At 44.0% G+C, this 16,574-nt stretch overlaps 1 protein-coding gene across 2 annotated transcripts in view; it reads left to right on the top strand.

Annotated features, from left to right (window-relative positions):
* The window catches only part of RPS6KA1 (ribosomal protein S6 kinase A1), a 64,199-nt gene that overhangs the window by 26,425 nt on the left and 21,200 nt on the right, over positions 1–16,574 (top strand). Inside the window, exons 1-2 of one of the 2 annotated variants that reach the window (XM_044997993.1) lie at positions 12,273–12,329; positions 15,349–15,402. In XM_044997993.1, the coding sequence (XP_044853928.1) occupies positions 12,288–12,329; positions 15,349–15,402 (96 nt within the window). In that variant the 5' untranslated portion in view covers positions 12,273–12,287. Of the gene's footprint in view, positions 1–12,272; positions 12,330–15,348; positions 15,403–16,574 lie in introns of those variants that run through there. The other variant, XM_044997995.1, reaches the window with a different exon arrangement.

Here is a 16,574-nt window from a genome sequence, read left to right as displayed (position 1 = left end):
TGCAACTGGTAGAGTTTGCTGTGCAAATGAAGTGCTGGAAAGCAAGTCCCAGTTCCCTTCACCCTGGCAGGGAGAAGGGAGAGGGGGTTGGTCTGAAACTCTTAAATGGAAACAACACCGTTCTTGGTGCACAGGGCAAAACGCCAGCCCCTATCACTATTCAGAGAGCACAGGTGTAGAGCGTCGAGAGAGCCACCTTTTCTTCTCCTGTCCCCACCCAAAGTCCTGCATAGTATCCTAGATTAAGCACCCAGATCAAGTGAACCTATCTAGCTTCAGTCTCTAAATAGTGGCGGGAATCCCTCCTGGCATCAGTTTGGTTTCACAGCATGGCTTATAGGCATTAAAGGAAATGACATTCTGTCATGTCACAGCCCAGGCAAGTGTCTGCCAACTTGTCTGCTCTTAGTACAGCTCTGCTAGCAGACAGCTCAGCTTTAAGGATTCACAGAATCCAAAAACCAGTAATTTGTATTGTAAGATGCCATTATCTGAACTGATGGAAACAATGCTTCCTTGCTTAATTTCCTGCAATGATTTATTCATACACCTGCTGCGATAGCTCTCCAAACTGCAGGATGGTGGGGGAGGAAGGCTGCCACTGCATGGCTGTTTTGTACACCCCCCCCCTCAAACATGCAACCCATTTTAAAAAAAAAAAAGCTTTGTCGGGACCACAGAGGCCTTGAGCGTCCTACAAGGAAAAATGTGGCTTCTGTGTTGTTGTGGGAGGAGTATGGAATTCCCAGAGCCTCATGATGGCAAATAAATTCCACATCCCACAGCCACTCCAGAGGCACTTCACTTAATATTGCAAACAAGTATCAGCTCTATTTGTGGAACTAGTGTTAGATCCTCTTAGGCAGTGAAAAGGAGTCTGTCATTCCTCTATCGAGAGTGTAAAAATAACAAGAACTACGTAATGTCTAGAGTGAGCATAGCATTGATGTACAGGTTTTTAAGAATTTCTTAATGTTTCTCAACTACAAGAACTAGATTTGCTTTATCAAGCATCCAAGATTGCTGTGCATTTTATTTGGGGGTAAAACTGGAGACATCCCTACCTTCTTGCCTTTAATAGAATTTGCAGAAATGTCAGACAAGACAAGCAGTTTCGTTTGCACTTTCTCTAGAGACTTCTTGTTCTTTAAAAGTTGCATACTAGGTACTTCCGCATCCACAGACTCTTATGTGAAAAGTGTTTTGGGATACTTTCCACTGTAGCACCTCGTTTCACTAGATGCAAAGCCCTGGCCGCTGCTCTTCTATTGACTGCTCTGGAGACAGTCTGGTGTAGCACAAGTCAGCTGTTAACACACAATTTACAAAGAATCTTTAATCATGTATCTTCATGTAACTTGCTGTCAGCTGATCTCAGACAGGTGTGGTTTTCAGTGCCTTGAAAGGATGGAGAGTCACTAGAAATTTGCCGGCTCAAATGCCAAACTCTTCTTCCTTTCTGAGGAGCCGAGGCCTGGCAATAAAATAAGCTGCTCTGTCTAGTCCAGGGGTAGGCAAGGCGGCACGCGAGCTGATTTCCAGTGGCACTCACACTGCCCGGGTCCTGGCCACCGGTCTGGGGGGCTCTGCATTTTAATTTAATTTTTAAATGAAGCTTGTTAAACATTTTAAAAACCTTATTTACTTTACATACAACAATAGTTTTTCTATAAGTCTATAATATATAACTAGAGACCTTCTAAAAACGTTAAAATGTATTACTGGCACGTGAAACCTTAAATTAGAGTGACTAAATGAAGACTCGGCACAGCACTTCTGAAAGGTTGCCGACCCCGATCTAGTTCATGTGTCCTTGACTCAAATAGAAGGATCCTTGCTAATTCTGTATCAACATTACATTTCCAAGCAACACCTAGAACTCATGGACAATGGAAATTGGATCAGTACCAAGAGATAATGTCCTCTCTTAAAACTGGACATTCTACTATTCTTGCCGTAGTAGCCACATGGTGCATCTGGCCAGGCCGGCAGGGCTGTTCTAAATGTGTAAGGAATTTGTCTTGACCTGGAAATTCTGTCCTGTGATGTCAAGCTGGGCTATATTCTGTTCCCTTTAGCCTCTGGCTAAAGCTGTTACTTAGGCAGTATTGATTTGCTGAAGAGGGGATTTAAGAAAACTATTTCCAAAGATGCTGAATCTAGCTCTGAGCCCATCATAAAATGGGTTCTCTTGGCTGGTTTGTTTATCAGATATGGAAACATTTCTGTTACTTTAAATCTACTTTAAGAGTGCCACCTGCTGGAGTGAAATATTGGCCTGTGTAACATTAGGATCAAATTCTTACCTGGTGGAGGGGGATGACCCTCAGTTGACTTCAGTAGTGTTTCACCAACTTACACCAGGTATGTATTTGTCCCTATAACTGCTAATATTAGTATCTGTCAGTTCTATCCCAAGGCAGACTTCAGACTGTATTCCCCTGCAAGGGCTTCTCTGCCTGTTGCTAAAGAGGCTATTGGCATCTGCTTGTAGCCTCTGGACTTAGAACTGTCACAGGAAGGGAGTGAACTTTCAGAAAGTACAATCAGCCTTTCATGTAGTGAGATACTGGGCATTTTCGCAGTCACAAAAATAGCCAACTTTCCACTGGCAAACCAGCTCAGTGGGGGAGGATGACTGCCCCAGCATCAGGCACAGAGGCTGAAATTCGGATGTATTTTGGCCTGCTTTCCTAGGCTTCACTTACAGCCCTGATCAGAGAGACACAAGGTCATTCGAACTGCACTGGTAGAAAAGTCCTTCCAGGGGAATGAAGTCTGGTTTCCTCTTTAATTCTTGCTATTAATGCCAGGGCCTTTTTTGTTTTGTTTGTGGGAAGAAATACTTCCATGAGGAACACTGCCTGAAAGCCCTAACATACTGGGCCAAAAGGACCTCTGGTGCACAATTCCACTGAGTTCTGTGGTGTTACCAGGGGATTAACTTGGCATACTGACTTCAAGCAGAAACTTCAGGGCATGCTTTTTGACATGGACTGTGTAGAACAGGGCTGTTTCCATCTAATCATTGCTGCTTCCAGCCTCTTGCAAACTAACACAATTTTTTTTAATAGTACAACTATAGAGTAACTTTGTCCTTTTCTGGGATGCCAAGTTCATCACCGCTACAATTCAACTGAATTCAATGGAGTGACATCAGGGATGCTTTTGACTCAATAACAGGTTTTCATACAGATCACATGCACATCGCATTTTAATTACTATAATATTGTCACATCACTTGTTTGCCGTAAAGTCATAGCCTAAGAAGCCTGTATTACTAAAAACTTGCAGAAAGATGACAGTAAACCAGATTCTGACCTGGTATAAATCCAGAGTAAATGAACTCTCATTCATTGGCTCTGTTGGTGTAAATGAGATTTAAATGTGTCCCGCTCTCCCTTAAGGAAAGAGAGCTTCTTGCTGTTGCATGTAGACTTTGCTATAAGATTCATGCACATTTTAATTCTGATTCTGCCATCCGAATATTCCTACTCTATTTAAAAGGGGGGGGGACAAGGGTACGTCCAGACTACCCGCCTTATCGGCGGGTAGCGATCGATTTCTCGGGGATCGATATATCGCATCTCATCTAGACGCGATATATCAATCCCCGAACGCGCTCCCCGTCGACTCCGGAGCAACACCAGCGTGAATGGCAGTAGCGGAGTCGACGGGAGCCGCGGATGTCGATCCCGCGCCGTGAGGACCCAAGGTAAATCAATCTGAGATACTTCGACTTCAGCTACGCTATTCACGTAGCTGAAGTTGCGTATCTTAGATCGATTTTCCTCCCTCCTCCCCCAGTGTAGACCAGGCTCAAGTGAAATGAAAGATGTAAAATCTGCTGCAGTAGTATAAAAAATCCTTCCCTACTGTACTTGCAAACATTGGTGCTTTACCTGAGTTAATCTCAAAGAATCCACCCCCTCTTTATTATCCATCTGTCAGGAAGTTCTGGTTGCCAATGCTCCAGCACTGCTCCTTATACACACAGTTTATTGGCATTGTATGCTAGTTATATCTCCAAAACCACCCGCATGCATGCAACGCCCTCCCCAGCCCCAGGAGCTTGTTCTGGCTCATGGAGGTGTGTGCCTGCTGAACTGTACACGCTGGTTAAAGAACCTCTGGAGTTCTGCATCCTTGGTTATTAAAGGGGATGGAGCTGTAGCAAGAACTTAAATTAGAACAGACAGTGCTGCTGTGATACTGAAATCATATTAGAGGGACAAGGTGAGTGAGCTAATATAGTTTCTTAGACCAACTTTTGTTGGTGAGAGAAACCAGCTTTCGAGCTACACAGAGCTGCTCTTTAGATCTGGGAAAAGTTCTTGGAGGTGACAAAATACAAGGTGGAACAATTTGTTCAGCATAGCTAGTTAGCACATATTGTTAGGGACCATTCAAGGTAGAGTGGCTCATTAACACCTCTGCAGTCATAGGACAAAAAGAGGGGGTTGGTAGGTTACAGATTGTTGTAATAAGCCATAAATCCAGTGTCTCTGTTCAACACAAAGAACGAGGAGTACTTCATCAGATCCATGGAGTGGAAAATACAGTAAGCAAGTACAGCACATGAAAAGATGGGAGTTGCCTTACCAAGTAGGGGGTCAGTGCTAACGAGGCCAATTCAGATAGGGTGGAGGTGGCCCATTCCCAACAGTTGACAAGAAGGGGTGAATATCAACAGAGGGTATTTTTGTTTTTCATCTTTTTCTGGTGTGAGGTCATTCCAGAGCTTAGTGATTTGTTTGGTTTTGCGCACATAATTGTTGTTGAGCCATTCAGTGCACTGGATGAGGTACACCACGTGTTGTGATAGGTTTGTGTAGGATCCGTCGATCTTGAAAGGTGTGCTGTGGCAGGTGTTGATCATGGTAGCAGTGGAGATGTGTCTGCAGGTTTTGCACCTGTTGTTCTGGCAGGGTCTGGTGACGCTTTGAGTTGGGGTGTCCTGGTCTGTGGGGAGCTTGCTTCTGATGATGAGGTTGGGGGGTTGATTGAAGGCCAGAAATGGGGGCTCAGGAAAGATTTATTTCACTTGATGATCACCTGTTCTGTTCATTCCCTCTGAAGCACCTGGCATCACTGTTGGCAGACAGGACACTGGGCTAGATGGACCAATGGTCCGAACCAGTATGGCTGTTCTTATGTTCAAGGGGGGCCCATGAAGAAGTTGGCATATTGGGGAGCCATCCTAGTACCCAAAGCTGGTCCCGTTGTTTTGACAAAGTGTTTGTTGTTGACTATAAAATTGTTATGGGTGAGGATGAAATTGAGTTTGGCAATTTGTGTTTTGGGTGGATATCTGAGGGTTGCCCATTGTCCTGTAAATAGGGTGACCAGGCAGCAAGTGTGAAAAATCGGGACGGGAGTGGGGGGGGGGGGGGTAATAGGAGCGTATATAAGAGAAACCCAAAAATCAGGACTGTCCCTATAAAATCGGAACATCTGGTCACCCTACTTGTAAATATTTGAAGCAAGCAGCAATGCCGTCATTGAGAGATGTTGGTGTAAGTGACATCCATGGCGGTGAAGATGGTGTTCTGAGGGAGGTTGTTAATCATATAGCATACAGTTTAGGATAACACAGGGGTAGGCAACCTATGGCACGGGTGCCGAAGGCGGCACGCAAGCTGATTTTCAGTGGCACTCACACTGCCCGGGTCCTGGCCACTGGTCCAGGGGGCTCTGCATTTTAATTTAGTTTTAAATGAAGTTTCTTAAACATTTTAAAAACCTTATTTACTTTACATACAACAATAGTTTAGTTATATATTATAGACTTATAGAAAGAGACCTTCTAAAAATGTTTAAATGTATTACTGGCACACGAAACCTTAAATCAGAGTGAATAAATGAAGACTTGGCACACCAGTTCTGAAAGGTTGCCAACCCCTGGGATAACATTTGAGTGGCAAATCCAGATACTGCAGGCTCTTATAAATACCCTCTAGGGAATAAGCAAAACCTTTGAGCTTTGTAGATGGGGTGTTGTATAGGTATAGAACTGTAGTGATCAAACACATGCATGTTGAGAGACATTTCTTTTCCCTTCACAATAAGAAGTTCTAATCTACTTTTGTATTTCAGTTGGACTTGCTTTTTAACATTCTATGCAACTGAATTCTTTTTTTCCCATCCGTAAAGAACATGGGAGAATTTTTCTGCCTAGATGACTTCATCTGTTTGTTCTTTGCTTAATCAGAAATACTCTCTTAAAGAGCCAATATCTGAACTAAAGCACAGTAGAAGCTATCTCATAACTACCCACTGGATGAGGCAGGAAGAGTCCCCTCCACTTGGAGTGATCCACACTAGGAGAAACGGAGGGGTCGTTTTTAATCATGTGACCACACATGGTAAAATTCTAGTGTGGACGAAGAAGTTGTGTGAAAACTAGAGTGTTAACAGATTCAGGTAAACACTAGAGGGGAGCATAGGACTGACTTTGGCTAGTGAATGTGTGAAAACAATTGCCTTGTCCACAATAGGATTTCTGTGACTATGGGGCTCAGGGTGTATGGATGGCCCGGCCCAGCCCAGCAGTGAATTAATGCCCTAATTCCTCCCTCTGTGGAGGGCATACATGAAAACCAGGATTAAGCAGACTCCTGGCTTCTCCTATAGAGTTCCCTTCTGCTAGGTGCCCCAGGACTGGTGTGGCAGAGTTCTCAGGTGTTAATCTCGTGGTGCCTGCCTGCAGTTTCCATGGCTCTGCTACTGACCTTTCTTTGAACTCTCTTCCCTGTTCCCCAAATTTCAAAAAAATAAAACCTGCTGTTGCTGTGGGCAGTACTTAGAATTGCTACTTCCTCTTACCTCACTAATGGTTTCTCTATCAAGAGCTAACACCCCTTGTTGCAAAAATTGTCTTCCTTTAGTCCAGTTCTTTTTCTGATTTTTAAATAATTCTCTAGCCTTATCCTGCAGACTGGGTGTCGGTTGATCAGTGTACATGGCCATCTTCCACTCTAAAAAAATTTTTTTTTAATTCCCTTGATCATAAATTGAAACTGTTTCCACAAATCACATGCAGGCTATAACGGGCGCATGGTTTCTCTATCTTAAGTGTGGAATCATGCTCTGAAATTACTATTTGGGGCTAAGAGGAGTAAAATGTGGGTTGGTCTGCCCCTGTATCTTCACAGTAGCAAATTTGTTCTTTCCTGTAGGAAACATGCAGAGGCTTATTAGAAGAACAATCAACCTCAGTTTTATTTAAAACAACTCTTCAGGAAGCATTGCTTGCTGGTCACTTCCTCTTGCCACCTACTGATTTGAAGTATATCACATGAGCATAATTCTGTCTTTACTCTTACTGGGAACTGCTTCAAACTCCTTCCTAGCGCCAGAGATGCTCCAGAGTCCTAGGCCTGAATGCACTTGAGTTCCTGTTGCTCTCAGAGAAAACGCTGAGCGTCTAGGGCTCTTCTTCAAAACTGCAGCCCCTGAATAAAGGCACTGTCTACACTCAGTGCCCAGGCTGCACGTTACAATTCTCTTTCCCAACAGCTACCGCAAACCTTTAGCTGCGCACTGTCTGGCTTGCAGCATAACCCACCGCTGGATTGTCTTCTCTGGTGAGGGGTGAGAATCCCACTTTCAGAGCATGCTGAAATGACAGCCGCTGTCTCTCTTCAAACAGCAGCTTTTTCACACTATCAGTTTCCTGTTTATGAAACACGGATCCTTCCTCAGTCTCTTGCTGTAATTGATGCTCTGTTGCCAGCCCGCTACAGGATGTAAGCAGATCTCAACAGCAGACAAAGGCAGTTCCAGTTATTCTGATTAAAATTAGAGCAAGCATGGTGTCTCTCTTTTTCAGCAATTTACGGAGCTGACGTTAGAATCATTATCCACTGACGAAATCTAATTTGCAGTAACTTTAAACTGGGTGCTATGGACTGTCGTCTTTACTACTAGTTATGGATGGTTCTGGGCCATGTGTTCTAACTTCAGTCTCGCAGTTTGATGTGCCTTAAATAGTACTTGTAGAATTAGACTTGAATTGCTAAATGCTGGTGGTAATTAACATCTGCCTTCACTAAAAGCAGGCTCCCATTATTTAATCAAATTAAAGCCGTGGGAAAGGCATGTTGCACTTTCAGGCAACACATTTGTCCTCTCTTGCTACCAGTTCTATCTGGACAAGAACACTTGATCATAGTTAATATTTCTGACCAGTCATTAGGTTTAGAACAATTAGGCTTGTTTCCTGCTAGTGCAAATAATGAAATCCCTGTCCAAAATTCAGAAACTGCCATCTACAAGAAAAGGGAGAAGGGCAGCCATGCTTGTCTCCTCTGTCTGTTACCAGGGAGAAATAATGCATGCAATTGTCCTTGAATTGAGATGCCAGCAACCTCTCTGCTGCCTTGGTAGAAGGGAGAAGCAAACTGCCCCCCTTTCTAGCCTTGTGTGTGAAAGAGATTAATAACTAACGCACAAGGTAGCAAACTGTTTCATCAGACATCTTCAAACCGGGTACCCATAATCTACCTTTGGGCCCTCTCAGCAACCCCTCAAGAGCTGCCTTACCCACTGCTGTGAGATTTGGGTGCTCAGATATGGACTTTAGCCTGAGTTCAGTTTGTTCTTGGCCACCATGGAGTTGGGTGTACCTCACTAGAAGTCAAGCTGGTGCTGTCTGCTTTTGGAAAGAGGGCTAAATGGAACCGATCCCCCTCAGGAGAGCTCTGTCTTACGAAGTTGTATTTATCGGGGTGTGGCGTGAGCAAGCCACAGGGCTGCTGATGGTATCATTTGTGAGATGCATTGCACTGACATTAGCAAAACTGCTGTGTAACTTCCTACCCCGGATAGTCTCCTGTCAGTGTGTTTGCACATCTGAAACACAGAAGGGAGCTAGAAGGGAGCATGTGACACAAGTCATGCACAAATGGTCACCTCTCTTTGCAGTGAATTTGAGTGAGCCTGGATGTGCTAAATATTAGTGAATGCATATGATCCATAATAACCTGCGATATCATAGTGTGTAATTTTGGCCCATAAGCATGTGAAGAGAGAGATCTGCAGGATTGTGAAAATGCCTTCTGTGACTGGAAAAACTTGCACACTCACCCCACTCACCTTTTCACAGACCCACTTACTGGCGCCCAAAGGGCCTGATCCTGAGAGGCGTGGACCGCCTGCACTCTTGTTCCTTTCAGAGGACCGTACTAAGTTCCGAAAAATATTCTCTCACCTTCTGACAGAGGCCCATTGGTGCCAATGGGCAGAGGGTTCCCTGTTCTTTTCAAGCTGTCCCAGACCTGACAAACTCAGTACACCTAATACACCACTTTCACGGTATTTATCCATGAGGGGTAGCATGTGAGGTCTCTACTGAAATCTTGTAACTTATCAATACTCATAATCATTGTGAGATGTGTGTATGGGTAATATTTAAGGAATAATATAACTATATTGAGAATTATGCTCTATGGTCTTAGAGTAAAAGTTAGTCACTAGGGAATCACCTGTCTCAGTGATGGGCCCATTGAGGTGGGAGGGAATTGTCACTCTTTCCTGGTTAGCCGGTGACATAATGCAAGGTTCAACTATCTACCCTGGCTCTGTTCCAGAAGAGTCAATGGAAAACCATCAAAGACAATGACAAACAACCGAAACCACTTGGAGGTAAAAAGAAACATTATAGCAGACAGGGGATTGCGCTGTTTGTGAATAAAGACACAAGCCTGGTTCAGTATATGAAAGAGTAGAGAGACCCGCTCTGGATCCATTCACTGAGGAGACATTTTCTGGAGCGAGAGGTGTTCCATGAAAGTGTGGATCCTGGTTCCTGTGAAGCCAGTCAGCAACACAACAGACTGAACTTTGGGGAGGAAAACCTACTTTATTAGCTAAGAGAGGCAACTATTAATAAAGTGTAGGCCCTAGTTTTGTGTATTATGTAGGGCTGTAGATTATTTGCAGTTAACTCATGCAATTAACTCAAAAATTTAATTGCAATTAAAAAAATTAATCGTGATTAATCACAGTTTTAATCACTGTTAAACAATAGAATACCAATTGAAATTAATTAAATATTTTGGATGCTTTTCTACATTTTCATATATTGTTTTCTGAGTTGTAATAGAAATCAGTGTATATTATTTTTTATTAAAAATATTTGCTCTGTAAAAATGATAAACAAAAGAAATAGTATTTTTCAATTCACCTCATACAAGTACTGTGGTGCAATCTCTGTTGTGAAAGTGCAACTTACAAATGTAGATTTTTGTTTCGTTACATAACTGCACTCCATAAACAAAACAATGTAAAACTTCAGAGCTTACAAGTCCACTCAGTCCTACTTCTTGTTCAGCCAATCACTAAGACAAACAAGTTTGTTTACATTTACAGGAGATAATGATACCCTCTTCTTATTTACAATGTCGCCTGACAGTGAGAACAGGTGTTCCCATGGAACTGTTGTAGTCGGCGTTGCAAGATATTTATGTGCCAGATGTGCTAAAGATTCATATATCCCTTCATGCTTCAACTACCATTCCAGGGGACATGCTTCCATGCTGATGATGGGTTCTTCTCATTAACAATTCAAAGCAGAGCGGACGGACACAGGTTCATTTTCATTATCTGAATCAGATGCCACCAGCAGAAGGTTGATTTTTCTTTTTTGGTGGTTCGGGTTCCATAGTTTCCACATTGGAGTGTTGCTCTTTTAAGACTTCTGAAAGCATGCTCCATACCTCATCCCTCTCAGATTTTGGAAAGCACTTCAGATTCTTAAACCTTAGGTCGAGTGCTGTAGCTATTTTTGAAAATCTCACATTGGTACCTTCTTTGCATTTTGTCAAATCTGCAGTGAAAGTGTTCTTAAAATGAACATGTGCTGGGTCATCATCCGAGACTGCTATAACATGAAATACACGGCAGAATGCAGGTTAAACAGAGATGGGGACGTACAGTTCTCCCCCAAGGAGTTCCGTCACAAATGTAATTAACGCTTTTTTTTAATGTGTCATCAGCATGGCAGCATGTCCTCTGGAAAGGTGGCCGAAGCATGAAGAGGCATACAAATGTTTAGCATATCTGGGACGTAAATACCTTGCAATTCCGGCTACAAAAGTGCAATGCAAAACACCTGTTCTCACTTTCTAGTGACATTGTAAATAAGAAGAGGGCAGCATTATCTCCTGTAAATGTAAACAAACTTGTTTGTCTTAGTGATTGGCTGAACAAGAAGTAGGACTGAGTGGACTTTGTTTTATTTGTGAATGCAGTTTTTTGTACATAATTCCACATTTGTAAGTTCAGCTTTCATGATAAAGAGATCGCAATACACTACTTATATTAGCTGAATTGAGAAATAATTTTTTTTACAGTGCAAATACTTGTAATAAAAAATAAATATAAAGTGAACATTGTACACTTTGTGTTCTGTGTTGTAATTGAAATCAATATATTAGAAAATGTAGAAACATCCAAAAATATTAAAATAAATGGTATTTTATTATTAACAGTGCAATTAATCATGATTAATTTTATTAATTGCTTGACAGCCCTAGTATTATGATTTTGTTTTGTATTGTAACCATTTTGTTTCCATTACTCTCTGGTTTCTAGCAGAGTCTCTATTCTTTCCTAAACCTGTGCTTACACAGGAGTGGTAAACTGGGGTAGCCGGCTCCTTTGAGGGCAGAGGATCTGAGATTCCTGTGAGTAGCCAGCATCAGGGGCTGGGTATCACAGGTGAATGCTTCAAGGGGACTGAGGTGCTCCTTTTGTTCACCTGCAAGGTAAAGACAGGCTGACAGAGCCCGGAGGGGAGTGCTTGAGTGGTTGACAGGCTGGTGATGTTAGGGAGCTGACACCCAGCTACCACAGGCAAGTCCCCTTCTCGCTGGAGGGTGGGGGCAGGAGGTGTAAATAGGTGATTCAGTCACGGGTATCCTGAACGCTGTCACACTCTCACCCTGTCCAACGGAGATACAATCCACTGTGTAAATAAGACCTACATGCACATGGGCAGCACATCATTTGGATTCTCCAAATCGGGCTTCACAAATCAGCATCCCATTAGGGGTCATGTGCCTTGACTAACGCTTTCATTTGGCGGCTGGTGTTGTGCAGTGAGCACTCACTGCACAATTTCCCCATAGAAAACCACAGTTTCCTTTTATGCTGAAACTCCCAAAATACATCCAAGTGACATAGCTACTACTGGGGGTTCTTGTGCTAGTGTCCGTGCTGGGGAGAGCGCTAGATCAGAAGCTCCCTTGCAAACTATGGGAGAGTAGCCATCCGGAGCTTTGGAGATGCTGAGGCTGCTCTTTCGCACCAAGCCAAGGATCCAGGAGGCAAGTGTAGTGGTCTCTTTATCAGTTCTGTTTTCAGTATCGTGTTTTCTATTTCACAGGATCAAAGGCCGGAAGTCAGTGACTTGCAAGACTCTAGAGCTGGCCAGGCTGCATTTAATTTACTGTATTATGTATTCTCTTTTGAAAGGGCCTTTCTGGTGATAAAGGCCATGGCGTCCTCTCCTGAGGACTCGCTTCTCTGTACTGGCAGAGTTTGGGAGTGGCTTGGAACATGACCATGATTGAAGCAACAGTGGAACAAAAAGATGCCTCAGATTATGGTCCTTGATGCATGAAAGCAGGATGCAGAAAACATAACACTAAATAACCTCTAGTTCTCACTGCCTGTTTCCAACGTTCAGACTCAAATATATCAACTACCAAGGTTATAAAACACACACGTGGTCTTTTGCCACTTTTGTTTCTAAAACTCTTTATATAGAGGAGAGAGAGAGAAGTCAGAGTGCATTTTGAACTGTATCTGTGGGAAGAGACAACAAATTATATCCTGAGACCCTTGCAGTACAAACTTTTCTAGGTTTGACTAAGGGATCTGCTTAGTACTAAAGCAGCCCCAAGATGTTTCAGTTCAAAAGAAACTCAGTCTCCTCCTCTCAGACTTGCAGTAACTTCCTGGTTTTAAACCTGACTGACTGGGTGAGGAGGAGTATTGCGGGAACAGCAGCAAATCCTCATCTCCCACTCACACAGGGGATCTATGTAAATGACTTCTCCTGTATTTGTAGAGGGCTGCAAAATATTCAACTTAGAGTTGCCAATTTTGGTTGGACCTATTCCTGGAAATCTCATCACTTGACATAATCTTTAATTGAAGATTAGTCTTTAATTTCTGGAGACTCCCGGGCAATCCTGGAGGGTTGGCAACCCTCATTCCGCTGCAGTCCCATGACAATGCAGCCTGCCCCTTATGTGAGGTAGTGTGCATAGTTCACAGGGGCTCCACTCTACTAAGGGAGACTTGGTTTAAAAAAAAGTGTACCCAATTGAACACGTTGCTCAAGGAACATGTTCAGAGCAAAGGATATGGGTATCGTGAGAAGAGTTGTACAAGAGCTGTTCCATCACCGACGTGCGTGACAGTCACCTCTGCATCTTTCCTTATTTGTAAATGGGGAACAGTGTTGGTCCACGTGTGGCTATTGTGAGGCTTTGAAGCACCTGATGGAAGTTAGTGAAAGGCTCTGGCGGCGATTGTTTTTCTTCAGCTGTGAATGGCAGCTCTTGGCCGGGGCATAGAATTTGCGCCATCATGGCAGAGGCTGGGCTGGTCAGTCTCTTCACTGCGGGTACGTCTGCACTTCAAGGATATCTACTTGTGCTGGCTCAGTGAGCGGTCGTGTGTGGGGAAAATAGCGTGGTGGCAATGGCACAGGTGGCGGGAGGAACTAGGGACCTCAGCCTTCCTGCTGCTGTGCCAAGCAGCTGTAGTAATGGGGCCATATGGGGGAGAGGTGAAAACAAGGCCCCCACACCCTGTATTCAGCTTCTTCCCAGGCTTAGAATGTCTCCCTTTTATGCAAATTTTGGTGAAGTTCCCCCAGGGCTTATTTTTTCTCATATCCCCTTCGCAGCCATTACTTACTTTCAGATTTTTTGACAGTAATGCTGTTTATGGGTGCAGAGTTGGGGAGGTTTCTCCTTTCGATCCGTGGTCAGAGGACCTTGGAACTGTAACTCCAGTTATCCAAAATGCTGGGCCACAAGCTCCCTCACCCCACCCCCACCCCCACCCTGTGACACTACCTAACCGCATCAAGAGAAAGCAGAAGTAGCATTCGAGTGTCTCTTTAAAAAGCACATGTGGCCACACTACAGGAGGCTCCACCTAATCTGCAGCTTGAGAATTTGAGCCCCACAGAGGGAAATGCATCACATCTGGGGGATTTCTTTTTATTTAAACTTCAGCTCAGCCTCTCAAAGCTGGCTGAAAAAGCACCCAGCTGTGATAGTGAATCTAGTTGTGCACGAGTTAACCTCTTGGAGATACAACAGGCTTTGGGATCTAATCTCTAACCTTCCAAAAATCAGGCTCTTCAAATGTAACCGTCTTGTCTGAAATCTGTCTGCCAGTGTTTCTGTGGGAGCAGAGCAGAAGGAACAGCTTTTGAACCAGGGCATGGTTAAACCTTCCTCAAACAGTTTTTTACACACACACACACACACTCTCTCTCTCTCAACAAAAGAAGACTGCCTAGAACTGGACGAGCATCAGGTTAAAAGGCAATTGGATGAGTGCTTCTCATTTCACCCTTTGAGATGAAATGCAATAGCTGGGCTGGAAACAGACCACGACACAGGGGCTGGACCTACTCTCTTCCTGCAAAATGTGATGCCCTGTTTACTTGTCTGTATTCTTATTAGGTGGTTTAGGAGCCCTGATTCCCACTCAGATGAAAACCCATTTCTCAGCTGGTAAGAGCTGAGCAAGAGTCCAGATCCCAGTTTCTGCTGTTACACTGATTTGACATTCAGGGTAACTCTACCAAAGCAGAGAGCTGCTGTGGAGTTACACCAGGTGTGGCTGAGAGCAGAATTTGGCCCTGCCCCTGGGCAGCCAGCCCCTTTAAGGGAGAGTAGAACCAGCCCCGCCTGTGCCATAATTAGCTGCCCCCCAGCCTAAGAGGGGGACTAACTATGGCATGGGTGAGGCTGGCCCCATTTTCCTTTAAAGAGGCCAGTTGCCCAGTGAAGACCTAGGAACTAAACTCTTTCCCCATAGCCGCAGTGATCCTGTGACCTTTGGAGGCAGGCAGGATTCACTTCTGACGTTCACTCCCCTCTCCCAGCTGCTGTGCAAACAAGTCTGTAAAGAACTCTTAAATCTACTGGACCCTTCTTTCCTGGCAGTACCAACACAGCTCTGAATTGCCTCTTGGGAGGGATGTTACTGGGGGCACTTTGTAAATAGCTTGTCTGCTTCTATTAAACAAATACATGAGGAAAATGTTAACTGAGCATCACAGACCCTTTGTACTGACACTCATTTGCTGTTCTACAGGCAAAATCGGACATATCTTGGATAGAGAAAGACGTTGTAGACTCAGCAGATAAGGTAAGAGAGCCCGTTGCAAACACATGGCTTGAGGAGACTTGTCTTTTAATTCACACTTTGTCGTATGACAAGATTCTCTGACCATTTATTACAGTATAGGATTTGAGTTGTGAATCATTCTCTCCTCCAACGCCTGTGCTAGCTTTGCACGCCATTAACACTGTCTGAACTGTACTTGTGAACTTCAGTAAAATCGGGGACACAAGCAGGTGTTAGCAATGTGCACAAGTACCTCTCTGAAAGGTCTTTTATGGCACATGTCTACTGGCCAAATCACAGAGTTGCTAATATGGAAGGCAGACAGACATGAGTCACTCACTCATGTGATCATGTCTTCACCCTCCCCCAACCCCCCCATGTTGTAGTCATCAACTGTTGTACTCTTACATTGTCTTTGGGGCACAAGGCGCCATTTTGTGTGGTTGTTAAGGCACTCTGCCCATCTCTGCCTCTGTGTTATGTATTATTCTCCAATAAGCTAGTTGCCCTGGGAGGGAAGAAGATTGCATTTGTATCCATGCTAACAGTTTAGCATAGGGTGACCAGACAGCAAGTGTGAAAAATTGGGACGGGGGTGGGGGATAATAGGCACCTGTATAAGACAAAGGCCCAAATATTTGGACTGACCCTATAAAATCAGGACATCTGGTCACCTTAGTTTAGCAGTAACTGTTCACATTCAGTTCTTGAGCAGCGGGATGGCTACTGTGTCCACCAGAAATAACTGACCCAACGCAACCCTTAGTCATTCTTGACACTCTCTTTATAATTACCTAGCTCGTCGATCTAGTAGACCTCTTTACGAAGGAGGTCAGTGTCATTAACTTCATTTTACGGATGTTGAGTGCAAACTCTGGCCTTGATTCCCGCTCACACTCTGGCCCCAGCAGAATAAAGTAATGTAAATCCGAATCCGGCACCTAGACTTTACTCAGCTATTGCCCTTTGCTCGGGATCTTTCCTACTGAACCTTCTGTCCCGCACCCCAACTCCTCTACTTGTGTCTTTGGGGCAGAGCCCATCTTGGTCTGACTCACTTCTACAGCATGTAGCACAATGGGGCCCTCGTCCCTGACTGGTGTTAACGCAACGTAAATAACAGTCATTTCCTACTTTCATTATCAGTTACCAAAGAGCGGGGTTTGTGGATGGTGAGGAGGAGAAAGGTCAGA

This window comes from Mauremys mutica, chromosome 23, assembly GCF_020497125.1.
Source record: "Mauremys mutica isolate MM-2020 ecotype Southern chromosome 23, ASM2049712v1, whole genome shotgun sequence".
In the NCBI taxonomy this organism is placed as follows: domain Eukaryota; kingdom Metazoa; phylum Chordata; order Testudines; family Geoemydidae; genus Mauremys; species Mauremys mutica.
Note: the sequence above shows the minus strand (reverse complement) of the source record. Positions and strands in the feature narration are given on the sequence as shown.